Raw genomic sequence first — 25,638 nt, 5'->3', positions numbered from 1 at the left:
AACATTTATGAATTATTTTATTCAACAGTAAATTAAAAGAGAGCGCCCGCAGGAACCAACCCTCGCCCTCGGCACTTTCTGTCGGAGGACTTCCGCCTTCCAGCAGGACGGCGCTCCTCCCTGCGTCACCTTTCCTTTAAAAGATGTGGTCCGAAGCACCGCCCACTACGGAGGACGAAGGGGGCTCCCCGCGGGGGCTATTCCCCGGCTTCTTCCGCCAGACCTTACCAATCGCCGGCCGGGCATAGGTAAAGCTAAAGGCGAAGGGCGCCGTGCGGGTGAGGGGAGGCCGGCGGTGGGAGGACGTGGGCTTAGGCAAAGGCCTGCGGAGGAAGCGGTTTCGCGCTCAGCTGTGTCCCTGGAAGGTCAGTGCCGCCCCTGCCCCCGGACAGAGCGCGGAGAGACGCAGCAGACCCTGTCGCGGGGTCGGGGATTATTCGGCCGGTCTCTAGAGCCGTCTTTGGGCCTAGAACGCTATCCCTGCATCCGGGAACCGCTGCACCTAGACCCGACGCCAACCCTCCGAGTCCCCTAGACGTCCCGCCCCGCCATGGCGGCGCACGTACGGGCACGCATGCACGCACGCCGTACGTCCCCACGCTCCCTCTCTGGCCGAGGCGCGCCGGAGGACCTCTTCCCGGTGTGGGCGTGGCTTCGGGCGCGGTCGACACACGTGACTTTGCGGTTCCCCCGCGGTAGGCGTGTGGAGTAGGGGATAGGTTGCTAAGTGTATGCGGGATTTCTTTTTTTCCCTATCTATCGTTTAATAGGCTCTATGGCATAAGACTCTTGAAAGAAGCGAATAAATTTTCCTACTGAAAACTCGCAGTTCCACATCCGTATAATGAAAGGTTTCAGTCTTAAGAAAGTACTGAGAGTGGAGGGGCGTTTGAAAAGTCAACGACTGCTTATTGTACCAGGGACGGGACAGTTAAGAATAAATCATATTCGTTCCCAGCTTCAGAGAACTTACTGTCTAGTGAAGGAGAGGAACGGCAATAAGATAATCACAAAATTGTGATCGTGATGAGTGTTAAAAGGGAAAGATAAACTGTACTACGCGAGCATTTAATGTTGAGCTTTAATGCTGAGCTCAACAAACAGTTGAAGGAGCAGGGGGAGTGGGGGCTGATTGGCTTAGTTTGGAAGGTAATCAGAAGAATGCCCGGAGAAAGGGAGCACTAAGCAACAATCTGGCGTTTCCTAAACCTAAGGCAAGAGCATTTCAAGAATCTGGACTGCCAGTGTGTTTTAGGCAAATAGGAGATTTGGTATAGAACGAGGCTGGAGAGGTGGCCGAGCCTATAGGTTTCATGAAAGATGTTGGCCTGTAATCTGGGACAGTTTTATGGTGGGGAGGGTGGGGGTATGTGGTGACAGCAGTGCGCAGACAACGGATTGCCGTGTTCCAAGTGTGTAAATCCTACTTAGGAGAGTGGTGGGAATACACACGAAATGGAAGATGTCTTAAACTAGGGTGGTGGCAGGGGGTATAGAGAGAAGTGGCTGGATTTAAGTGGAATTAGGAAGTAAAATTTATGAGACATGGTGTTGGGTTAGCTAGGAGAGTGAGGGAGAGTGGAGACGCAAAAGATGGCGCTCTGAATGGACTGTGATGCTGGGCACTGAGATAGGAAGTTCTGGAAGAGCAAATGACCATGCAGAAGATTCGTGTACAGGAATAAGTCCAACTTTAATATTGAGTGTGTAGCTCTGGATTTAAAAGCTTTTTAAAAAAACATTTCCTGGATGGTCATTAAGCTAGTTCAATAGAATAACTAAAATATAAAATAAATTAAAAATCTTACAGGTAAAGAAATATGGTTAAGTAATCGACCAAAGATATATGTTGGCTTTTTCCAGTGTTGTAAGTCGGTGTTAGAGCTCTTAAAAAGCCAATCTGAGTAAGGAGAATACTTTGTACCCCTTATGGAAGAGCAAAACCAGAGCCAAGGGGCAGCACCATGAAGGCTCAGTGACCATGGTTCAGTCCTTTGGTATGAAGGCTGCAGAACCCACTGGAACCGAGCAGATGGACCTTTGGCAGGTCTGCAGGCAGAAACAAGGACTTTGTGAAACTCCTTTGAAAGGTGTGAGAGGGGATTCTTAAAGTCACAGGAATTGGCAAAATTGCTTTCACAAATATTTAGTCCACTAGAATCTATGTAACTTTGAGCCAACCTCCCTAGAAATAATAAATATCAGTAAGTATGAGCTTGTGAATATCAGCTGTATAGGATAGAAGAGCGGTGAGCATGCAAGCGATTTAATTTCTTACAGGACAGGACTCCCGCATAACCACATACTTAAATCATATTCCAGGAAGTTTCATTAAAAATACACTATGAGGGGCGCCTGGGTGGCACAGCGGTTGAGCGTCTGCCTTCGGCTCAGGGCGTGATCCCGGCATTATGGGATCGAGCCCCACATCGGGCTCCTCTGCTGGGAGCCTGCTTCTTCCTCTCCCACTCCCCCCTGCTTGTGTTCCCTCTCTCGCTGGCTGTCTCTATCTCTGTCAAATAAATAAATAAAATCTTTAAAAAAAAATACATTATGAGTACCTCCCGAAGAGGTGCTATAAAAGGTAATGCAAAATAATGTATCATAAGGGGAATGCAGCCGTCCTTTGGAGCAGTAATCGTTTGATCACATTTTTTTTCTTGTACAAAAATGTTCGTAGCAACTTTATTCGTAATAGCCCAAAAGTAGGAGCATTCTAAATGTTCATCAACAGAAAACTGGATTTAAAATTTGTAGTATGTTCCTAAACTGGGACAATTCTCAGAAATAGAAAGGAACAAAGTAATGACACGTGCAGCCACATAGATGAATCTGAAAAACACGCTGAGATGCCTTACAGCAGAGCACATACTGCTTGATGACCTTATATGAAATCTGAGAACAGACTGATAGAAAAATATCAGAACAGTTGTTGCCTCTGGGGATGGAGACTAACTTGGAAGAGGCATGAGGGAACTTTCTGGGGTAGTGGTAATATTCTACATATTGACAGGAGTTTTGGTTACAGAGGTGTTTATACTTGTCAAAACTAATTAAAAGGTATGTTTAAGATTTGTACATTTCTTTCTCTTTTCTTTAGATTTTATTTATTTGAGAGCAAGCAGGAGACAGAACACGAGCTGGGGGGAGGGTCAGAGGGAGAGGAAGAAGCAGACTCCCTGCTGAGCAGGGAGCCAGACAGGAGGCTCCATCCCAGGACCCTGGCATCTTGACCTGAACTAATGGCAGATGCTTAACGGACTGAGCCACCCCAGTGCCCCTGTACATTTCATTGTATGTAAATTTTGCCTCAAAATGGAAAGAATCATTAACAAATATTGCACCCAAGTTAATGGAAGGCGTGCTCAAGTATTTGAGGTTAAAGGATTTGAGGATGCCAATGTCTGCAGCTACTTTGAAATGCATCAAAACATTAATGAAATGGATAAAAAGAGGAATAGGTAGATGGGTAAATAAGTATAGCAACATGTAGAATCTAGATGAATGGGTATTGGGGTGTTCAATGTACAGTCTTTCAATTTTTCTGTATACTTAAACATTTCCATAATAAAAGTCAGGACAAATACTCCTCAAAGAATATTGTTCATTTTAAACAACTGCAGACTTAATGTGAAAGTATAAAGAACACAGCCCCAAGCTCTCCCGAAATACACAGCATATGGAAGTAGCCATATATTTATTTTGTAATTTCCCATTTTATGGCGTACTATTTAAAATCCTTTCAATTTCTTATGAAGTATGTGGAACAAACACTGAAATTACTCTGTGTTGTGTGCATTTGGAATAATGCAATTGTCATTTTTCTTACATGGTCCCAGGCAAGTTAGTGATGGTGTTGAAGAGGTCCAAGCAGAGGAGCGAGGACTGAAATTAGTGGGAATTGCTAAGACAGAAGAATGAAGGGGCTTTGAGGGCGCTTGTACGTTTATCCTCCAGTGCTTGCAGGATATGGAGTTTTTCAGTGATCCAATCTCACATAAATAAGGAACAAGAAAAAAAAAATTCTATGTTTTCTCCCTACGATGTGGAGTCAGCTGCGGGGTTTAAAACTCCCACCAGCTGCGGATCCTTCAGCACAGAATGATCTCGATCAGGTCCGCGTTACCGTGAAACCAGACATGGAAGTCTCATACTGGACAATCGTGCACTTTAAGGAAATGACTTTAAGATAGTTGGCTTTTCAAATAGTTCTGGATGTCTCAGGAGGGATAGCTGTGGAAGTAAGTGACTAAAGGCACCCATATTGTCCTAAAAACATAAGAACCTATTTCAATTTAGACTGCTGGTTCATTCAGCCTCCTGCTTGTTTGACGGAACTATCAAAGATATTTAATTGGAGGAATTTCATGAGAGAGCAAGGCTTTCTATTTTGCATCCACCTTGAAAGCTTTCTTAACCTCTTCTGAACCTTTGCTCCTATACTCCCAGGCAGCCTAGCTTAAACCACTTGAACCACCAACGTAATAATGTTTTATCATTTATTTTCTTATGTCTTCTTTTTTGAGGGGTTCTTGACCCAGTGGTTCTTAACAAGAGAGGAACAAGGAAATATCTCAGGTTTTGAAAAAGCATCCGCAGATGATGCTGGTAGGCCTCCAGTTTCTGAGAACCACTGCTAGTTAGGCAAACATTGCACAAGTTCTACTCCGAATTGAAACCATCTTGACATTTATGACGGTGAGACTGCTCTGATGAAAACTAGATGGAGAATAAAGATGATTTGCATTACTAAACAATTCAGGCTTTGAAATCTAGAAAGCTCCCTAGACACAGGCTTCACTTAGATACAGCCTTGAAACTAATGAAGAGAACATTTTTTGAAGACGTATAAAGCCAGAATGCCAATTTATTAAATTATAGTGACGTATATAACTTACACAGATTGGAACAGTCATATTGACAGGACTAGTGAACATTTTCCTTCCTGTACACAGCTACTTCTCTTTTAACTTTTTAATTATGAACAAAATTAAACATACAGAACAGTTGGAAGGCTCAATAACTGAACATCCGGGTAACCATAACGTAGATTCAGCAAATGTTGCCATGCTGCACATGTATTTTCTGCTAAACCCTGTCAGAGCAAGTGGCAGATGTCATGGTCCCCTGCACTAAATACTTCAGAGTCTCCTCCCAAGAAAGGCATTTTCCCACCTGAGACAATCACAATACTTCTCGGATGGCACCCGTTCCATCAGGAATCTCGTCACCATTCAGCTTGTCCCCTGTATCTCAACACCTCTTTGCAGTTGATTTTTTTCAAACACATTGCATTTTATAATTATGTCTCCTCTGTCTTTTTATTCAAGAATATCCCCCCTTTTTTTTCATTCCCCATTAACATTGACTTTTTTTCATCACCAAGCCAGTTGGCTTGTCCCACAGTCTGTATTTGTCACATTGTTTCCTTGTGGTAGTATCTGATTTATTCCTGAGTCTGGCCCTTGTATTCCTTGGAAACTGGGAACCAGGTCTAGAGGCCGGACCAGGTTCTGGTTAAACCTCTTTTGGCAGGACTGTTCCACAGAAGGCACCACACTCATGCTGTGTCGCAAAAGGAGGCGTGCGCTAGGGGGTCAGGTTGTCCCATCACTGGAATGCTGAGTCTGACCTTAGGTTAAGGAGGGTGACAGCCAAACCGTGTTTTTCCCATTTCACTTTGCAAGTAATCTTTGAGTCACCCTTTGGCACCATATGAATACCCTGTTTTGTCATTAGCTTTTTACCTAACGGTTTTTGCGTCCACCTTTGTCTGGATCTGTGATTTGACTGAAGGTGGCAAAATGGTGATTTCTAAATTACTTTTCTTCTCCATTTATTAGCTGGCATTCTCCTCTAACGAAGAGCTTTTCTTCACCAACTGGGGATGATTGCTGTTTAGAGTTCTTCCTAAAAAGGTAGGATGAATGCATAGTCCTTTTCCTTTACCAATTTTCACAGTAAGGAGTCCGGGTAATAGTCATGTGCAGTTCTGGCAAATGATCTTTCTTTTTTACAGATTTTTACATATTCTGTGTGTTGAAACAACTTTCAGCCATTGTTCTTTAATATTGAAATTTCTGTATATTTGGCCAGTGGGAGGCTGTCCATGCTCCCAACCTGTGAAAGAAATGTAAACAAATGAAATTATAATACTGTGGGGGAAATCAGAAAACTGGATATTTGATAATATAAAGGAATGATTATTAGTTGGGGTAATGTTATTATGGTCATTAAAAAGACAAAAGAGGCCTCACCGCTTAGAGATGACATACTGAAGTATTTGCTGGCGAGATAGGATTGACCTTGAAATGGTTCATGGGTGGCTGGGGGTGCAGGCAAGTAGTTGAGGCAGAGAGGAAGCAGGCTTGGCTACATGCTATGAATTAGGAAGCTGTGTGATGGGTGCTTAGGGCTTTATTATAGTATTCTGCCTGTACATGTTTGAAACTTTACCTAATAAAAAGCTTTTTAGGGGCACCTGGGTGGCTCAGTTTGTTAAGTGTGTGCCTTTGGTTCAGGTCATGATCCCAGGGTCCTGGATGAGTCTTGCATTAGGCTCCCTGCTGAGCAGGGAGTCCGCTTTTCCCTCTCCCTTGTATGTGTGTGCACTTGCTTTCTCTCAAATAAATCTTTTTTTTTTTTTTTAAGATTTTATTTATTTATTTGACAGAGAGAGAGACAGCCAGTGAGAGAGGGAACACAAGCAGGGGGAGTGGGATAGGAAGAAGCAGAGAGTCCCAGCAAGGAGCCTGATGCGGGGCTTGATCCCAGAACGCCGGGATCACGCCCTGAGCCGAAGGCAGACGCTTAACTACTGAGCCACCCAGGCGCCCCTCAAATAAATCTTTTTTTTAAAAAAAGCTTTTTAATTATTAGAATTTAAGTTGATATTTGCAATTCAAATTTAGTAATCTCACAGCTTTATTTCTTAACATTGCATTTATATTTTATCTATGAAAAGCTTATTTTGAAGAAATATGCATATGTTCAGCTTTGCTGACATAAAGCCAAAATTTAGCTAGTATTGGAGCTTAATTGCTGTATAAGTCAAGAAAATTTAAAACTTTTTAACATTTAAATAACGGTGCAGAACTTAAAAATATAGTTAGGATATCTTTCTACTCTTTACCTCTTTCTTTTCCTGGAAAGTGTTTTTAAAGCTTTAAAAAAAAATTCTACATCATTTTTCTGAAATCATCTCTATTTTGTAAATAAATGCATTTCACTTACTAGTATAAAAAATATTTCTTCCATGTAAAAGATTGAAAGGAGAGGGGAAAAAGATCACTTGTGTCCTCAACCACAAACAACCAGGGTTTTCATAAATTTCTCTTCATCTTTTTCCTGTGCCGAGTCTGTTTATATGCTTACTTGTTTTTAATAATCCTACATTTTGAAAAAAAATGCTTCATTTTGAAATAGTATTGTCTGTTTGAACGTGTTGAGGATTTATCACCCAGGCCGCAGGCGCTGTCATCCATTATTGTCAGCGCCATCCTAACTCAATAGTGAAATTTGGTGCTGCTGCTATTTTTCTGATGATAAATGGAAAATAGTCTTCTGTGGTCTCCTCAGGCTTTCCTGCTTTTTTGGTTTGGGGGCTTCCTTCTCCAACAAATATCTGACTTCTTTCATTCAACGGTAGTGTCTCAGCTGTTTAAAATCCAGTCTGCTCCTGTTCTAGAGCCTTGACCACACCTACAGCTGGAGGCTCCTGGCAGGTAAGGACCAAGAGTTCATGTCCTTCGCGGTGGGTGGAACACCTGGCCGTAGATCTCACTAGGGGCAGCGGACATCTGAAAGGCCAGCCCAAATGTGAAGAGCACGGGTTACCAGCATTTGTGTGTACTGCTAGAGAATGACGCATCCGGGGACCCCGGGGTCAGACGCCAGCAGACGCGGCCTTCTCTCCTGGCTGTTCCCTTTGGCTCAAACGTTCACCGTGTCCATGCTGACTAGAGCTCTGGGCTCTAGTGTTAGGGACACAGCAGTGAACAAAATGGACAATTATGTTTTCTCATGAAGCTTGCATTCTAGTGAGGAAAGATTATGAACACGTGTGCAAATAACTATAGAATATGTCAGGCAGTGGATTTTTTCCAAGGCAGGGCAGTGGATTTGAAAGTGATGGGGGTACAGTATTCTACTGAGTGGATGGGGAGTCCCCGCTGAGCAGTAACACTTGAGCCAAGGCCTGAGGTCAATGAACCAGGCAGCTGGGGAAAGGGAACTCCTGGGTAGAAGGACCCAGAGGAAGACTGTGTTCAGTGTTTGCGAGGAACAGCCCGGAGGCCAGTGAGGTTGGAACAGAGCTGGAAGAGGTGGGGCAGGTGCTGTGGACGGGGCTGGGGGGGGTGGGGCGCACGATAGGCCCCTTCACGGGCTTAGCGTCTCCCCCGAGCGAGATGAAAGCCAGTGGAGGGTCCTAAGCAGAGGAGGGATGTCATCTGCCGTGTGCATTTCGAAGGGATCACTGTGTGTGCCATGTGGGTGATAAATTATAGGGGGTAAGGGCAGAAGCAGGAGGGCAGTCAGAAGGCTGTGACTGTAAACCAGGTAAGAGAGGGTGGTATTTTTGGAGTGGGGTGATAGCAACGGTGAAGGTGAGGAGCGGTTGGATCCTGGATGTTTTTAGAGCTTGAACAGCCGGACGCACTGCTAAATTGCTAAGAGGAAAAGGAGAGTGAAGGATAACTTTGCTGTTTTGGGCCAGAGCAGCCGGAAGGGCATGTGGTCTTTCTAGGACCTAGGGAAGACAGAGGGAGGAGCCGGCACGGGGCGGTGGGGAGGGTAGATTGAGAGTTCGGTGGGGGACGTGTTCACTGGGGTGACATTAGATATCTAAGTGGACGGCTTGGGCCGGCATTCAGCCCTACAAGTTTGGGATTCAAGGGAGAGTCTGGAGGCAGAGCAAGAAGTGTGGGTGTTACCCAGCTCGGTGAGGACAGAGTGAGAGTATGTGCATCCCATCACTTCCCATTCAGTTTACTGTGTCTGTTTTGCTTTTTTCCATATCACTCGTCGCTAGAGGCATGAGGGAGGGGTGATGACGGGGGTAGGATCCGTGGTTGTACAGCCTGGTGGGATCAAAGCCAGGGACCAGAGGGCTTTTCCAGTTGTAGCAAACGCTCCAGGTGACTCTCCTGCAGGTGACCCGGGGACCATTCTTTGAGAAGCACTGCTGAAGGCCCCTCATCCCTTCCTCTTTGGTCGTGGACAGGCTCACCCCCTGAGTTCTTGTGTTGCTTAGCAAACCCCGGATGACCCGAGTGGGTCCTCTCTTCTGTTCTCCAGCCTGCACCTCTAGGCTTTGCCCAGCGGGTGAATGGAAGGAGAAGGACACTTACTGGGGGAGAGAAGTAAGGACAAAATCAAAATGCCATTTATAAGAGCAGCGGTTATTCCCATGAAGTAAACCAGGATCACCACGTGGGCCTAATGCTTAGTTCATGTTTGCTCGTCGTGCCGTCCCTAGTGAGTCATCGTACAGTTTATGAGGTCAGCCCTCCGATTCACGTCAGGGTATTTTCTTTCTGAGAGTCTCACTTAGCGCTCCCAGGGCGTCAGCTTCCTTCATGGGGAGTTCCCTTTCCCAGAATAGTGCTCTTGTCTTCTGGATAGCAGCGGATGTATTGATAAATTGTTAGTAGTTGATTGTATTAAAAGCTTATGAATTAGTATTTATGAATCACCAAGGATTTTATATGCTGCATTCTCTTAAATAAACCTTTAGGATGATCCTTGCTTTTGGAGGTGGCCCTACAAGCTTGGGAAGCAGAGTCAAATGAGGTAGTACTGGGGGAAGAAACGACGGGAAATGACAGCCCTGTGCAAATGTGTTCTCACAGTAACTTGCTCTGGGGACAGTACCTCCACGAGTCAGTGTGACCACAGTCACCTGACAGTCCACGTCATTGGCGTGAACTCCCCAGGCACGGATCCACAGCGTTCACAGATGACACAGGCCTGCAGCCTCACACACGCCCTCCCTGTACCACGGCATCAAAGCACGGGGATGAACGGACTGAACTGTAACAAACCTTCCCCCTCTTTTTAGGATGGCTGCTCTTCTTCTAAAGAGGCTAACGTTACAGACCGTAAAGACTGAAAATAATTGCCTAAGAAGGTGTCTTGGTAAATACATCCTGCACGAGACCCTAGCAGCACGGCTGTCCGTCGGCGCTTCGGTCCCCAGACCGTCCCACCTGATTCACGCAAAAGCTTTCGGTACTGTTGCGGACACCCAGGACGAAAGAAAGAAGAAGAGAAAGAGTGCACCAGCTTTTGGCAACATCGGCAGAAAAATTCACGAGCGAGTCATTCACGTGCTAGATGAGGCGGGCAATGACTTGGGAAACATGCACCGAGCAGACGTGATCAGGCTCATGAACGAGCGGGACCTGAAGCTCGTTAAGCGCGACAGTGGCGCCGAGCCCCCGCAGTACCAGCTCCTGACGGGGGCGCAGATTCACAAGGAGCAGCTGAGACTGCGGGAGCTGGAAAAGGCCCACCCCAAACCTGGTAGGTGTCGCGCTGTCTGCGCCCCGAGCCCTCGGGACCACACACCCACAGTTGAGAGCGACATGGGCCAGGCTGCCCCATGACCACGGGGGTGTGACAAAACGGGGAAGTTCACAGTCTCACCACCGCCGCCCACATCTTTCTTCAGCTCTCCCTTATTTCCATTCGTCTTCTTGTCTTTTTCCCTTCATGCCCTGTGGTTGGCGTCTCTTCCTTTAAGCCTGTATAAAAGGAGGGGGGAAAGGAGGTAAACACCCCAAAGTGATGGGACCTCTTTTCCCCTTGGTTCTTGGCTCTGTCTCTGATGCCGGGGTGGAAGAGCCACTGGCGGCGGGACTGAAAATTTGAGACTCGGAAGAGGTGGATTGGAGCCCCTGTTCCAGGGCTGGGCCACCCTTCCCCCTCACCTCATCCCCCCACATCTCTAAAGTGGAGGTGCTTGCTTAATTGCTTGGAAGCACGTCCTAATCTCCGAGGTGGTTCCTACAGCTGCTTTCACACCCCAGTGTCCTGTTACTGTATTGGTGAGTAATGCTCATTTACATGTATTGCTAGTCACCTTACAATGCCCTTGTCATGGATGCCTCATGGAGCCATGAATTGGAAGGTAAGGGAAGATTTTTCATGATTCCTGGTAAGTGCTGATCATTATGAAAGCTCGTTTTCTGGAAAACACCCTGGGACAGGGACCAGGAGACTGGTCCCAAAACTGCCACAGTGAGGGTTGTGTGTCTTTAGAAAACCACACACTCTCTGTGGCTCAGTTTTGTAACATCACAATCAACAAGGGTGTTGACTAGAAAACTAAAAGTATTCAGATGAGGCCAACTAGAATGATAAAGACTTCAATCTGTATCGCAGAAAAATCACTGAACAGCCCAGAGAAGCTTGGAGAAGACACACGTTGCTGTTGTGAGAGATACCTGAAGGGCTAAGGTGTTAAAGGTATTATTTTGTTCTGAGAGAGACCTAGGACCAGCTGCAGGGGCTTGAAGGAAGAAGGAGGTGTTAATAAAAGGACTTTTTTAAAAAGAAAATTACTTTTATTTTGGGAATTAGAAAGCATACAGAAAAATATGAACACCTGTTATCCATCATCCAAAAGGAACAAGCGTTAATATTGTTGTGCTTTCTTCCCTCTAAGGTAATTTTCAAACAGTCAGGATTTCCATTTCTGGAGTACAGGACATAGGGAGCTCCCTCCTGTCTGATGCAGTCTGGTTGACCCCACTGTCACTAGGAGGCCATCACAAAAGGAGTCAGATGAGAAGAGTACTTCCCAGATGCTGCTCTGATCAGAAGGAAAAATAAGGATAGTCAAGTTTATCATGAAGCTAGACTCGTTCCTTTTCAAGGACCATTCTTTTGTTCTTTCATCAAATGAGGGTAATAATAATGGAAGCATTTCATACATTACAGAATATCTATTTTGCTTTTAAAGTCTGAGACCTAAATACTCTTACTTGGCAGGTAAAAAATTGGTACCTTTAAGTCTGTCCATCTCCCTCGTTTAAAAAAGTGTTTACTGGCCTGTGAAACTAAGTCAGAGAGGAGCGTTTGGGCCCCTGTGGCAACCTGATCTCTCCCGAAGTGTGTGATCCAGCTCAGGTCTCGTGAGGAGACCAGGAACAGTCCTAGCACCAAGTCTCCCTGTTCCTAACTAGGACCTGCCCTGACAAAGGAGCTCAGTTTTTCTTCAAATATTGGACAACATGATTTGGACACAAAGAGTAAACAGATTCAGCAGTGGATTGGGAAAAAATACAGAGTTCAGATTACCATAAAGAAAGGGAAGAACACAGAGGAACCAGAACATAAGATGGTGAGTAAAAGCAGGTATGAGGGAACTGCTTGTGGTTTCCGTTTTCTGATCTAAAGATACAATTGTAGAAAATCTGGGGAAGGTAAAGGCAAAGACAAGTAACTGCTAATTCTACCCAGTTATGGCAGTAGCTTTCCAATTCATTTTTCAAAAATGTAAGCATGCTTGATGTACATCACTTTTTTAAGGATTTTGTCACGTGAAAACATTGCACTTCGTAATTTCAGGGCTATACTATTGTTTTACAAATTTTGCAATATCCATAGATTCATTTTTTAGTCTGTCTCCTGTATATAATGTCCCTGAGAAGCATCATATATAAAGTCAAACTGTCTATCTGGAAAGTATCAGTTTACACTCCCAGGGTAAGTTTATAGAATATCTATTTTGCTTTTAGAATCAGAGACCTTAGCAGCTAAAAGGCAGCATCAGTCTGGTGCTTTCCACCTTCATTCCAGGTTAGAATCACGTAGGTCTGGGTTTCAGTCCAGAATCTCTAGAACTGGGTGTGTTTTTCTAATCAACCCAGTGACTCCGTGTTAGCAATGTTAGGAACTGCACTAGACTGACGGTTTGGGAGATAAAGAGGTCCTTTGCCAATGCCCAGACCCATTGCTTTGTACTTGTGTGTTCTGAGAGGGTCGCTGGGACCAAACAGCCCCTCAATGCCATGACAGATGGGAATTTAAAACCATCAACCTTTAGTGCGTTAGTTTAGTTTCATGGCGTTTGTAAATCTGCCTGGTTATCGCACAGGTTTCAGTCAGCTTAACCAGATAGGCACAATTTGATTTAGATAATCACTCAAATAACATCAATTCAGGAATGCTGATTTTTATGTGCATTAGAGCATTAAGAAAGAATCAAAGACATTGGTTTTACATTAATCTTTGGCTGTTTTCCCTTTCTAGGAGGCGATCTGTAATCAGATACTTCAGACTATGCCTGGAATAGCTACCTTCTCATCCCGGCCACAAGCTGTTCGGGGTGGAAAAGCTGTCATGTGTGTTCTTCGTCATTTGAGCAAAAAGGAAGAGAATGCGTATAGAGAAACTCAAGGAACCCAGAAAGGAGACACTTTGAACACGGAAAATCGAAACAATCAAGAATCAGATGTTGTGCATCAGTGATTTTAATAAAGAAAAACGTGCTTCTGGGAGGAAATAATTGAACTGGCTGGTGTGTATCATTTAAACCAAGCAATGCGAGGTTCAGTTGAGGGTAAGAACTGCAACTGTCGAGAGCACCTTGTCCTCAGTACAGTTCAGTGTCTCTCCGTTTTTAGGTGCAGATAAGCCTCGTTCTTGCTTCTTTTTAGGAGGAATATAGCCACTGAGACGAGAGGCCAAACTCCGTTTTTCACGAGACGGTTTTACCTTTGGAAATAAGAAAACAAGATGATGGGAATTCAAAATCAAACTGTGTGAACTGATCTCCTAATAGCTGTACCCCCCCCCCCAACCAGGCAGACAGCGCTCCTTTAGAAGGAAGCGAAGGCTGTGCCATCCCTTCCACAGCAGTGCAGGCTCACGTGCTAATAAGGAGCTGAAACATTCTAGATTGCATCTGGCTGAGGTAACTGATATTTGAAATTAACAGCTGGCCTAACTCAACTTACTTTGAGCTTCATTTTCTTCTTGTCAGGGTCATGCACAACGGCATGCCTAGTGAGACTTTGCTACAACGAAGGAAAAAGAAAAACAGTTACATCTTAAGAACACTGCCATTTTGGTGTCTGTTAATATGAAAACTCCGTGAGTTATTTAAATAAACTGTCAACCTTCTTTCTGTTACATACCACTGAAGGATGTGACCTCTACCTACAAAGATGCCCCCACCAGAGCAGAATTCTTCCTCAAGTCCTAGACCTACCCACTACCATTCGCAAGGACCCAGGTTAGGAACTTACACAGCTCACTTTGAGCTATTCCAAGCTGAAGAAGGTTCTTTTAACTGAATCTATGTCAGCAGCATTCCCAAACACCAGTGGAAAATCTGACCAAGGTGTTGTAGTCCTCGATAATGCTGACTACCGTTAGCCCCCAGTTGTTTTCTGCTGGTCTGGACACACGCTGAGCCTGCCTCACTGGTCTCTTCGGTCTTACAGCTCACAGTTCGCACTTGAGAGAACACCTGCCAGAATGAGGGTCTGAAGAACCGCATGGGCCCTCCGTTTACTGTCACGTTCTTACCTATTCAAATCACACCAAGATCCAGACTAGATTCCCAAGTGCTATCGGCCCTCATGTCCTTGTTTGCCCACTCTCTCAATCCTTAGAAGATGACAGTCTAAAAGGACACCCAACTATCAGCAATCTCTTAGAATGGCAAGTGGTACCGCAGGCCACCGTTTCTCAAAGTTGGACATGATCACCTAGAGGGTTTGTTAAAACACGAATTACTAGGCCCCATCTCCACAGAGTTTCTGATTCAGTGGGGGGGGGGGCGGTCTGTGAATATGCATTTCTAGCAAGTTCTCAGATGATGCTGATGTTCCTGGTCCAGGGCCATGCTTTGAGAACCACTGGCACAGGCAAATCTGGTTGTCTTGCAGACTTGAGTTAAGCCAGAGTGGAAGGTCCAGACCACTGGGCTTTCCCCATCTGTAGGCCCCGGGGCACCATCTTGGAATCCAGGGCTCCCAGAAACCCAGCAAGGAAGCCACAGACTAAAGGGCTGCATTTGTGAGCGCGAGTACTTACTTTCATCGCAAATGTTTTGCCACAGCCGGGATGTTCACACAGAAATGGGCGCCTTTCCTCGTGAAAAGAGAGGATGTGGCTCTGGAGGTTAAACACCGTCGTGTAAGTTCTACCACAGCCTTCCCTTGGGCACCGGCACACGTCCCTTTCTGGGGCGTGAGTTTTCATGTGCTGCTTAAGGGAATCCTTGCGCTTAAATGTTCTCTGGCATACGTCACATTTTATGTCCTCTGGTGGAGGAGACAGACAAACTTAACCAATTTCCCCAGGTATCACCACACAGAAAAAATTAATTTGAATATGCAAGTAAGGAATTTGATGCCCAAAATGTCATGATTATCATTAAGTGAGAAAACTAACTCCATTTTATTGCTTGGAAGCTTGTCTCAATTTTCCCACGTTCTCATATTACGTAAAGTCACTCTGTTCCCTTACCAGGGAGCAGGGGTTCTCAGCATGGTGGCTGCAGGCAAGGGGAGATGAAGAAGACCAGTTTCCTTTCTTGCCCTCCAATACCTAAAGCACTGTTTCCTAAACTGTCCCACGGACACCAGTGCCTCCCAAGGTTCCTGACTTGCCAGAGCCTTTAAAACTACTAATTTAGGGGCCCCTGGGTGGCTCAGTCACTGATTAAGCGTCTGCCTTCAGCCCAGGTCATGATGGGATCAAGCCCCGTGTGAGGTTCCCCACTGACCGGGGAGCCTGCTTCTCCCTCTCCTTCTGCCCCTCCCTCCCCCACTCATGCGCATTCTCTCTCTCTCTCTCTCTCTCATAAATAACATCTTAAAAAAAAACAAAAACCTAATTGTGCACAGCAGCTCCTGGCACAGCTCCTCTCGAACCTGGAACCACAGCTCTGCTCATTCGTCAAACAGCTGAGGTACCCAGCACATCACAAAACATCACCCGGAAAGGTTATTATTTTAAGGAACATGTTTATTATTTCACTCTTTAAAAGCAGTTCTATAGCGACAAATATTTACACTGTGCCATACATGTCTGCCTTACCTTTATGGGTTTCTCTCACATGTTTTAGAAGCTCTGTCCATGTTTTTGCCACAAAGGAACATTCTTTTTGACACTTATAGCCTGTTTAGAAAAAAATACATTGGTACATTGCCTTTTATGAATATTTAGTGTAAATACCAATTGTAATTAGAAAGGAAACTTACAAGCCTATATAATTTTTCTCCAGTCTTCCAATAATATTCTGTTAGTCTTTAGATGTGGGAATAAAAACTAAGTCTTTTACAGGGAAACCAAATAATCGCACAGCAAGGTACTCCACATAGAGTTTTACGTCCACAGACTTCACAGAAGCACGCCATCCCCGGGAAGTTGTGTTTAGCGCATGTGGACTCTCGGCTGCTGTCCTTCCCCCCGCCTCCATGGCTCACAGCCCCTTGCCCCTCCCTGCTTTATGTCTGCCTCTTGGTTTCCTCAGTGAGAGAGCTCTGTGGTCCTCTGTGCTTGGCAGACCAACACTAAGTCTCAGCGGTTGTGTGCCTACCCCTGGCCTCTAGTCTTACTATCTGGTAAGTTCCACAATACAGGAAAGACTCAGGGTGCAATTAAGGGAGAAAATAAGAACCCAGAGGAAACGCTGCCGACAAAAATGGACATCGTGTGAAGCACCAGAACTGGAAGAATCCGTCAGTTTTACGGCCAACCTGTGTTTCACCCACTAAACAGCAGAGAGAAACAAAAGGGAACGAGGCTACCTCCAGCTCTTCAGCTACTAGTCTCCTGTTTAAAAAAAAAAAAAAACAAAAAAACCCCATATATTCTATACTTAGAAAATTGGAATACAGAATAAAAAATCCAATCATGGAAATAGAATAGATTTAAGCAGTTTAATCAAGTCTTTTTGAAAAAGGTACAATCTGATTACACTACAACGTCAAACTATTATCCAAGCCTGGTGAGTGCCAGTGAGGAGAAGAAAGACACAGGCCGTAAAGTGGTAAACAGGGGTGAAAAAGCCAACCATGGCTGGAGCGCTAACACTCTCAGAAGCACAAAGTGCCACCAGGCACTTGCGGCAGACGACACATTCGCTGTGAACAGCGACGACAGGAGTGGAAGAACAGGCAAGGATGTGCAGTGCCCTGGTCGAGTCTAAAACCTGAACCAGTGCACGCTGCCCCTGCCTAGATAGTGTCAAGTTTCTCCGCGTGACCACGGAATAGAAGAGAAAGCACCTTCCAGTCGAAGAACCAGACACACACACACTATTGGGCTCTCCTGGAAGCGGGGGCCACCGGGGAGCGCCAGACATACCCTCGTGGACCTTGCTGTGTCGCTTCAGCCTGCTGGGTGAGGCGAAGTGTTTCCCACATCCTTCATGGGCACACCTGGGTTAACAACATGTCATGTGTGAGCCAATCCATTTTTGTGGAGCATCTGCTGAGGGTGAATATTACTCTGTCCTTTTCTGCTACCAAAGTCTCTCCCCACAACCAAACCAATCATAAAAAGGAGATTAAAAATTGAGACTGAATCACAAGTGAAATTCAAGTTATTTGACCAGCCTTGGGACAAAACAAACAGAAAAGAGGGAAGGGCTGTTTTGTTTTTTTTTTTGCCTGTGTGATCAAATTAAAGTTTTCATCTTTATCCTTCTGAGAACAGACTGTTTTCCTGGCAACACGATGGCTGCTATAAACCCCCAAGGCATTCTGAACCGTCTCTGCTGGGTTTAATGCCGCCGCCTGGGGACGGTGTGGAAGGAAAGCAGCAGCAGACCCGTCGGCTCTCGTAAGCCACACAGGGGCACGGCCGCTTCCGTGGGAAAGGCCCCAGCGGCACAAGAGGTGGCAGGCCTGCCAGTGAGGACAGACACAGGCCCTGCAGTGACCCCAGGCAAGGCGCAGCTCTGGGGGGGCCGGGAAGGCACGGGGCAGGAGGACAGCATGCAGAGTGGCCAGCCAGTGTCCTTCAGTACGCCCCTCTGGGCAGGCAGCTGGGGTTCAGACACCCTTGGCAAGTCCACCCCCATGTGTACAGTCACTGTTCCTGTTCCTCAGGAAGGCTCCTCTGATGCATGCTAAGCCCCACGACTTCTGCTCTGTAGGAAAGGAATACTTCGTGTCTGCATAAGGACAGTTTACACAATTAAAAGGGCTCTTTGGGCCGCCTGGGTGGCTCAGTCGGTTAACCGTCTGCCTTCAGCTCAGGTCATGATCCCGGGGTCCTGGGATCGAGCCCCGCATCGGGCTCCTTGCTCAGCGGGGAGCCTGCTTCTCCCTCTACCTTCTGCCCTCCCTGCTTGTGTGCATGCTCTCGCTCTCTCTCTGACAAATAAAGTCTTTAAAAAAAATAAATAATAAACAGGCTCTAACTGAATAAAGTCATTTCTTAGTTTTCCTTCAAGCTTAACCACAATTGTAGTAATCTCACAAATCATTTAAAAATATATTGATTATTTTTGTTAGAAAATAAAAGCAAAAGCAAACTTTTGAAATGCCCCACTCTATAAATGGGCATTCACGGTATAGAAAAGTGTTGATTAGGAAATGGTTTCTGAACACCTGCATTCAACCTTCGCGTCTCAATCTTACTCCCACCTGAACTGTATGAGATCTCAGGCACACGAAGCACCTACTTGAACAGCGGCTCACTGGTGTGCTGGCACTGATGGATTCTCAGCTGTTGGTGTTTCTTAAAGGCCTTCATACAACCTTCAAAAGCGCACTGTTTAATAAAGGCTCATTAGTCTGGGAAAAATCGAAGAACCGTTCACAAGAGAAGTCCCTCGAGATAAACATATCGTGGAGACTTTGTACTTGCTACTTGCTCCCATGGAGTCACCGTCAAATTCTAGGCCAGGAAGCTTTAAAGATGAACACATTTGAAACAGCAAAAGTGTTTTGTTTTGGGGCAGTCTACTAGTAATAAACTTCCTTAGCACAGAAATGTTTGGTTTCAAAATAAGCCGTTATTATGATAGCTAGTAGTTGGGCTAAGTTCAGGTGTTTGGCAGACAAAATCTGGTTGATGAGCATTTTAGAAACATAGATAATAAGCATAAAAATATTCAGAGAATTTAAGCATAGAAAATCATTCATACTTACTACATACTGTTTTTGCTGATTTTCATGTTTGCGTTCAAAATGTTTCTTCAAGTTTGATTTTGTGTTGAATTTCTGATCACAACCACTAGCTGTACAACTGTAAGGAAGTGTATAAATCAAAATATTAACAAGCCGAGGGAAGAGAATTTTTAAGATGCACATATCCTCCAACTTTATAAAAGTACTTTCCAAAGTACAGTATAAAATAGTCTTCAGTAAATTCCAAAGTTTTAAGTCAGTGTCAGCCTCTCAACTCTGATATGATTACCATGTAATGAGATGCACTGTCATGAAATCAGGCACAGTGCATCAGAGGGAAAGTGGAAAACACTAGCTCCAAAGCCCAAACCCTGCTTAGGCTTCAATCACATTTAAGTGAAACTGTTCCCAATTTGGAATCTGATACTTTTGCTTGAAATGTCACAATAAGCTGCATTTCCCAAAAAAAACCTCAAAAACACTGGTTTCAGCTTACCATCAGAGGTAAAAACAGGTATTTAGAGCAAAACCACAAACCATCATGCCCTCTGGCATATCATCAAGCCATTCTAGTCCCCTTTAATGAGCGTTTCTATATCCTGCCCTTGAATTATCTAAATTCTTTGTGCAGTTGCGTTTTTCTAATGTGTGCTCTTCTTGTGAGGAGTTCTCCTAAACCTGGGGGATGAAGCAGGACTTCCCTGAGAGCCCTAATCTCAGCGATCACTCACAGATAAACACCGGATGACAGTCCCGTTGAGCACCATGCTGTCCACAGGGACAGGCCAAGACACACAGGGTGACAGTGCGCAGGGCTGTGGGAGCTGTGCCACCAGAAGCACACAGGAGGGGCTCTGTGGCAGACGCCACTACGAATTCCAACAGGTGCTGTTTTTGACCGCAGGAACAGAACGCGGAGTTTAGCTGGGTACACAGTCAACGGAAATAGAGCTTTTTCCAGCATCCCCTGCAATTAGGGGTGGCCACATGGCTGTCTCTGGCCCGTCCTGTTCAACAAGCACAAAGTGTCTGAAAAGGGGGCACACCTCTTGCTCCTTCGTCCACCCTGGTGTCTGGAACGCCAGCAGTCCTCCTGGACCAGGATGTCGAAGCCCCAAGACGAGGACGGCAGAGACAAGTTACAAGGAGCCCAGGTCCTCCTGACTGTGGAACACCCTCAACTGTCCATCTCTGCACTTTTGCATTTCAGTTAAGCAACAAAAACAGAGACTGTCTTGTTTAAGCGGCTAGTGTGCTGGGTTTTCTGTCACTCTGGACCTCACTCCTGACCCAGGCATCTAACCCAACACAAGTGTGGGGCAAGAGGACAGGGTCCAGAAACGTCCTGACAGGAAGCAGACAGCAGGCACAGGGGCCCAGAAGATGCAGGTGGAGATGCAGGGGGTGCTGCTGGTCAGGGAAGCACTGCTGGACCACAGTTTCGTGTCGGAGAGTCAAGCAAACGAGGCAGGATCATAAAAAGGCCAGTCACCAAGGTCATTGACACAACCTACTAAGATCCCGCACATTGTTATGAAAGCCACGCTGAAAACCCGTGCCCAGCTTTAAGAAGGGAAGCAGTCTGGACGGAGAGAAAACACCATTCAAGTGGGAGTAAGAGGCTGCAGGAAGACCGTGGCAGCTGGAGGGACAGGGTCTGAGGGACGAGTGACAGAGCCTGATGAGCCGCCCGCTGCAGAGGAAGTCTGAGAGGGTGAGGCGCCCCGGGGAGCGGCCCTGCCTCTGCTGGGGGTCATCGGGTAGACAGGGATGCTGCCTGACAAGAACGAGGGAGAGCAGGCAAAGGAAGCAGAGCTCAGACTGGACTGGGAGGGATTCTAGCTACAGGGAATTTAAGGAGCCAGAGAGACAGCTGGGGACCTGGAGCTAAAGACAGGCTGGATGAGAGTGGGGGGGAGAGAGAGAGAGAGAGAGAGAGCGGCAGGGATTACCACAGAGCTGCCTCGTTCCTCAGGGAAGAACCCTCAGCTTTCCCAGTCACCCTGTGCATCTGTACCCAGCCCCAGTTTTTCTTGAGGATTTCGTTTTTTAAATAGTATACAGCAACTTAGCTCAGAAACCAAAAAGCATAAGAGACACGGTTGCATGACTCCCCACCACTCCCAGGACAGGTGACATTTTCGGTTTTATGAAGTAACTTTTAGAGTTTTATACAAACAGAAGCAAATACAAATACATATTCTTCCTGTCCACCTCTCCCTCCTCCTTTTCATACACAAAAAGGCAGCCCTCCGTACACACTCTTCTGAACCTCGGTCTTTCAGTGGACATGCCTTAGAGAGTCTCGGTTTCACAGATGACACCTGCCTTCGTTTTCCCGGCCGTAGAGTACTCCACTACGCTGATACGCTCTTCAGTCCCTCGTGACGAGCTGGTGGCCTGGCTGCAATGCTCTGCGACTACTCAGTGTTGCACGGAACCCCGTACATGCATTTCACAGACGCACGAATGTATGCGTACAATAAATTTCCCAAAGTAAAACTTCCAGGTCAAAGACTATAGCCCAGACCACGCTTAGTGACTCTTTGCTGGGCTACTTGACTACATTTTGAAATACATGAAGCTTTACTTGGAGTCATTTATTTTGATGATACACTGTGAGCTTGAACGGGGGGTGAGATAAGGACATCTTCCCCCTTAGTAGTTTGTCCCATTCCTGCTGGCTACCACACTGGTCACACAGAGAGGTGGCTCTCCACATGGAAAGTGACAGTGAAGATGATCCCGTGTCAACAATTGACAGCTCACCCTCCTCAGACTGTTGGGACCTCAGTGAGACATGAGACACCTCACCTTCACCATCATCTTAAAACTAAAAGAAGTCAACTCAGATCATCAGAAAACCTTACTGCGTGAGGAACTGTCTCATAGAATACAATTATGATATCAAATTCTAACATCAGCAAAACCGGCCACACAGCGAGTTCTCGATATGGTATCCTCTATGGAGCTCTGCAAATCTAATAAATTATTATTTTTTTCAATGAAACTAAGTGTTCCCACGGAATATTTTGTTCAGTGGTTCTCCAAGTGTGGATGTCAGACCAACAGCATCAGCATCACCTGGGAACCTGCTAGAAATGCAAATTCTCAGGCTCACCCCCTACCTACCAAATCAGAAACTCTGGGGTGGGATCCAGCACTCTGTTTTAACAAGCTTTATTGGTTCATAAAGGTCCGGTGCCTGTGGAGCCAGGACTCTGTCCGGGAACCATTATCCCATCTAGTCTGAATGGAGTTTTCTTTTGGGGGTGAATTTCCCAGTTAGTATATACTTTAAAGGGAGAGGAGAGGATGCAAACCTAAGAGAACTTCAGATAAACTCATTCCTGAAGTTATCACACACAAAGGACCCACAAAACCCCCTCCTCTCTTCCACACATTCAAACCCAGTCTCCTCTTATACCAGGGGATGCAAATGAGAGAAGGTGCACACTCTTGGTCTCAGGAGTGAACAGTCCATTTTCTTACCGGGTCTATATGCCAAACACAACCACCTTAAAGGCCTCAAAGCTGTTCTCTACTTACACAAATGGCTTCTCCCCGGTGTGAATCAGGACGTGGCGGCTCAGATGGTAGTCCCTGACAAAGGCTTTGCCACACCCTTCATGGTCACAAACGAACGGTCTCTAGCAGGAAGGAAAGAAAAAAAACATGTCAATCCTGCCCTAGGGAGTCACTCCGGTATTATTTAAAGACCTAAAACGTGTAGCAGGCAGGGCCATGGACGCTGCCTCCAGAGATGGTTTCCATTCAGTAAGTGCTGAGCACCCAGCTAGATAACGGCGTTTTACGAACGCCACAACGTTCTCACGGAGGCGCTGCAGCAGATTCTGTTCTCTGAACAGCACAGCAAAGAAGCAGGTAGCCTTCACAGTAAGAGACAGCACTGCTACCCTGCCCCTAACCTGACAACAGGCCTCAACGGCAACCCCCCGAAGATGACTTGTCCGCTATCAGCACGGCCTGTGCGCACGCGTCTCCACTCCAGCGTGCTTTCATCCATTCAAAGCCCAGGGCAGAGGAACGTGCAGATTCCGTCTCATCCCAGACAAGCCCAGTGTCTGCTAAGAGAATGCCTGGCACACCTCCAGGAAGATGTTCACAGGGCCCAGAGCAAAGCAATCGGCTCCCAGCCTAACTGCAACCACCTCCTGGGACCCAGGGAAGTAGGGTCTCCATTCTGAACCTACAGGAAAAGTCAAAAACATTCCCCAAATAACCAGTTGAGTTTATTTAATTATGAAAAACATAACCCCAGGAGAGTCTAGGAAGGAGGTACCAAAGCCTCAAATGTTAGTACTAGTAGCAAAGCAAGTAGACAGGAAGACAGAAGAGTTATATTACTAGCGGAAGATCCACAGAACTTTGCACAGGATTTATCAGTCTTTTTTTGTTGTTTGTGTTGTTGTTGTTGTTTCAAAGAGAGGGCAGAGCTGAGGGATGGGGTTGCAGAGTTACTTCCCTTGTGCCCCAAGGACACAGACAATCTATCCTTCCCCTGGGCCATGGCTCTGGGGGTGACCTACAGAAGGGAGAGGAGGCTCATGCTGCCCAGGGGTTCTCAGGGAGGGACACAAAAGTGACCACATGCTTCCCTACTTGGACATACAGGTTTCAGAACCCACAATTTGAGGGATGGAATGGGCAAGAGAAAGGACAGGGTGGCCAAACTTAATGGATGTCTTGAGTGAAGATAGTCACTGGGTAAGATTGCCACGACAGCTGGGTGGCATGGGTAAAGTCAAGGGCAGAGAGGAGCTGTGAAAACAGTCAGTGAGGAAGAGGAAAAGAGTTGGAGGAAATGGTCAACCTTCCAATGCTGGAGAGGGTAAGGAAAATGGGGGCCATGAGGACACATGAAGGAATAGCCCATTATACAGATGCTAGGAGCAAAGGCAGGGGCTGCAGGTCCCTGGTTTAAGACATTAAGGGCCTTCAGGGGCACGTGGGTGGCTCAGTTGGTTGAGCATCTGACCCTTGATTTCAGCTCAGGTCGTGATCTCAGGGTTGTGTGATCCAGCTACACACTGGAATCTGCTTGAGATATTCTCTCTCTCTCTCTCTCTTCCTCTTCCCCTCCCCACCATGCTCTCTCCCTCTCTAAAATAAATCTTTAAAAGAAGGAAAGGGAAGGGGAAAGGTCAAAGGAAAAGGAAAGGAAAGAAATTAAGGGCCTTCTGATGAGCAATTGTGAAGCCAGGCTCTGTCAAACATTGGGAAACTGGGCAGATTCCTTGGCCTCCATGAGCTTCCCTTTCCCCAGGGGTCATCTTCCAAAGGCTTCTTATTGCCCTCAAAATAAAACCTAAACTCCAAACCCTATTTCTACCCTGGCCTACAAATGATCCCACCAGACTTGCTTCTCAGACCTTCTCTTGTATGGTCCCCAACTCAATCACACCCAATCACAGGTTCCTTTTCTGCCCAGACTCTTTTTCCCTCGTGTCTGCATGAATGGATCCTTTCCTTCTCATTCAGGTCAAGAGAGACCTTTCCTGACCATCCTTCAGGAGCTCTCATTTTACTGCGTCTCACTCTTACTTATTCCTTTGCTCCAATTAAAGCATAAGGTCGGTGAGAGCAGATGCCTTATCTGTTTTGTTCACTACTTTCTCTTCAGGGATAGCAAGGTACTGAATTACGAAGCAATGAACGCATGCTGCTTGCCAAACCTCCAGTACTTAGAATTCTGTCACCCTCCGTTCCAGTTCCAGAAGGCCAGGGATAGTCAGGTGTCTGTTGGGGGTAAGCGTAAGGGATGTAGAGAGCATGAGAGTAAATGAATCCTTCCTCTGCACCTATTTAGATTATCGGGAGGTGATGATTGGCCAAGACTGAAGATCAAAGGGGTAGCTGCGGTTTAGTAAGCCCCAAGCCTCCTCCGTCTCAGTACGTGTCCATCCCTTCTCAGCTCTTTCCTAACCGAAGGCCGAGCTGGTTCGTCCCTGTGATCCAGGGTGCCAAAGCTGAACATATCTTGCAAAGGCATGTGCACCCACGTGCTGCCCGGGGCCTCACGGACAGAGCCCACCTAGCGGGCCACCGCGTCCTGAGTCCCTGGACCTGGAAGCCACGCCCCTCCACGGCCCTGCCGGCGCCCGGTTACCTCCCCCGTGTGCTTGCACAGGTGCGCGTCTAGCTTCCAGGCCTTGTTGTAATTGGCGCTGCAGTCAGGGAAGGAGCAGATGAACCTCCTATTGAGCGCGGAGGGCGGCGGGGCGGGGCTCTCGCCGGCCGCGGTGAAGGCGTCGGCGACGGTCAGGGATGACACGGCCTTCGCGACCGGGGCCGGCGGCTCCAGGGCGCCCGGGGCCGTGCCTCAGCCACGTGGCTAGGCACGTGCAGCAAACAGCTGCGCGCGGCCGACGCTCGGCCCCGCGCCTTCCGTTCCCGGAGGACCCAACGCGCGACCCCGTCGCACTTCCGGGAGCACGACACCAGCGGGGCGGGACTGGAGCGCCGGCGCGCGCGCGGACCGCAGGCCCCGCCCTGCGCCGGCGCCGCATTCGCGCAT

At 46.7% G+C, this 25,638-nt stretch overlaps 2 protein-coding genes across 7 annotated transcripts; one reads left to right on the top strand and one right to left on the bottom strand.

Annotated features, from left to right (window-relative positions):
• Positions 1 to 13,513, top strand: MTIF3 (mitochondrial translational initiation factor 3). 6 transcript variants are annotated; one of them, XM_011234730.3, is made up of 6 exons: positions 1 to 248; positions 5,844 to 5,918; positions 7,688 to 7,724; positions 10,061 to 10,524; positions 12,189 to 12,346; positions 13,258 to 13,513. In XM_011234730.3, the coding sequence occupies exons 4-6, from the start codon at positions 10,062 to 10,064 to the stop codon at positions 13,474 to 13,476; spliced, it is 840 nt and encodes a 279-aa protein (XP_011233032.1). In that variant the 5' UTR covers positions 1 to 248; positions 5,844 to 5,918; positions 7,688 to 7,724; position 10,061; the 3' UTR covers positions 13,477 to 13,513. The 6 variants fall into 6 exon arrangements, with proteins under 6 accessions (XP_011233032.1, XP_034520896.1, XP_011233033.1 ...); XM_034665005.1 differs by having other exon boundaries at positions 7,649 to 7,724; XM_034665004.1 differs by having other exon boundaries at positions 237 to 365.
• Positions 13,463 to 25,638, bottom strand: GTF3A (general transcription factor IIIA). Its single transcript, XM_034663777.1, has 10 exons — positions 25,546 to 25,638; positions 25,231 to 25,443; positions 22,650 to 22,750; positions 19,122 to 19,218; positions 18,653 to 18,741; positions 17,329 to 17,402; positions 16,057 to 16,137; positions 15,049 to 15,278; positions 13,965 to 14,024; positions 13,463 to 13,722 (listed from the first exon to the last, which is right to left on the bottom strand). Exons 1-10 carry the CDS (start codon positions 25,636 to 25,638, stop codon positions 13,558 to 13,560), a joined length of 1,203 nt encoding a protein of 400 aa, XP_034519668.1. The 3' UTR covers positions 13,463 to 13,557.

The sequence above is a fragment of the Ailuropoda melanoleuca genome, chromosome 7, assembly GCF_002007445.2.
Source record: "Ailuropoda melanoleuca isolate Jingjing chromosome 7, ASM200744v2, whole genome shotgun sequence".
Classification (NCBI taxonomy): domain Eukaryota; kingdom Metazoa; phylum Chordata; class Mammalia; order Carnivora; family Ursidae; genus Ailuropoda; species Ailuropoda melanoleuca.
This window is presented reverse-complemented; position numbering and strand designations above follow the sequence as displayed.

What these genes read in the sequence shown, in the direction of transcription:
- GTF3A (XM_034663777.1), bottom strand. Translation starts at nt 25,638, where the DNA reads ATGCGCGAATGCGGCGCCGGCGCAGGGCGGGGCCTGCGGTCCGCGCGC. An exon ending in TGTGCAAGCACACGGGGGAG is followed by an intron (nt 22,751 to 25,230) that starts GTAACCGGGCGC and finishes CCTTCCTGCTAG; the next exon opens with AGACCGTTCGTTTGTGACCA. An exon ending in TGTGAGAGAAACCCATAAAG is followed by an intron (nt 15,279 to 16,056) that starts GTAAGGCAGACA and finishes CTCCTCCACCAG; the next exon opens with AGGACATAAAATGTGACGTA.
- MTIF3 (XM_011234731.3), top strand. Translation starts at nt 10,062, where the DNA reads ATGGCTGCTCTTCTTCTAAAGAGGCTAACGTTACAGACCGTAAAGACT. An exon ending in AAAGGCCCACCCCAAACCTG is followed by an intron (nt 10,525 to 12,188) that starts GTAGGTGTCGCG and finishes GTTCCTAACTAG; the next exon opens with GACCTGCCCTGACAAAGGAG. An exon ending in AGGAACCAGAACATAAGATG is followed by an intron (nt 12,347 to 13,257) that starts GTGAGTAAAAGC and finishes TTCCCTTTCTAG; the next exon opens with GAGGCGATCTGTAATCAGAT.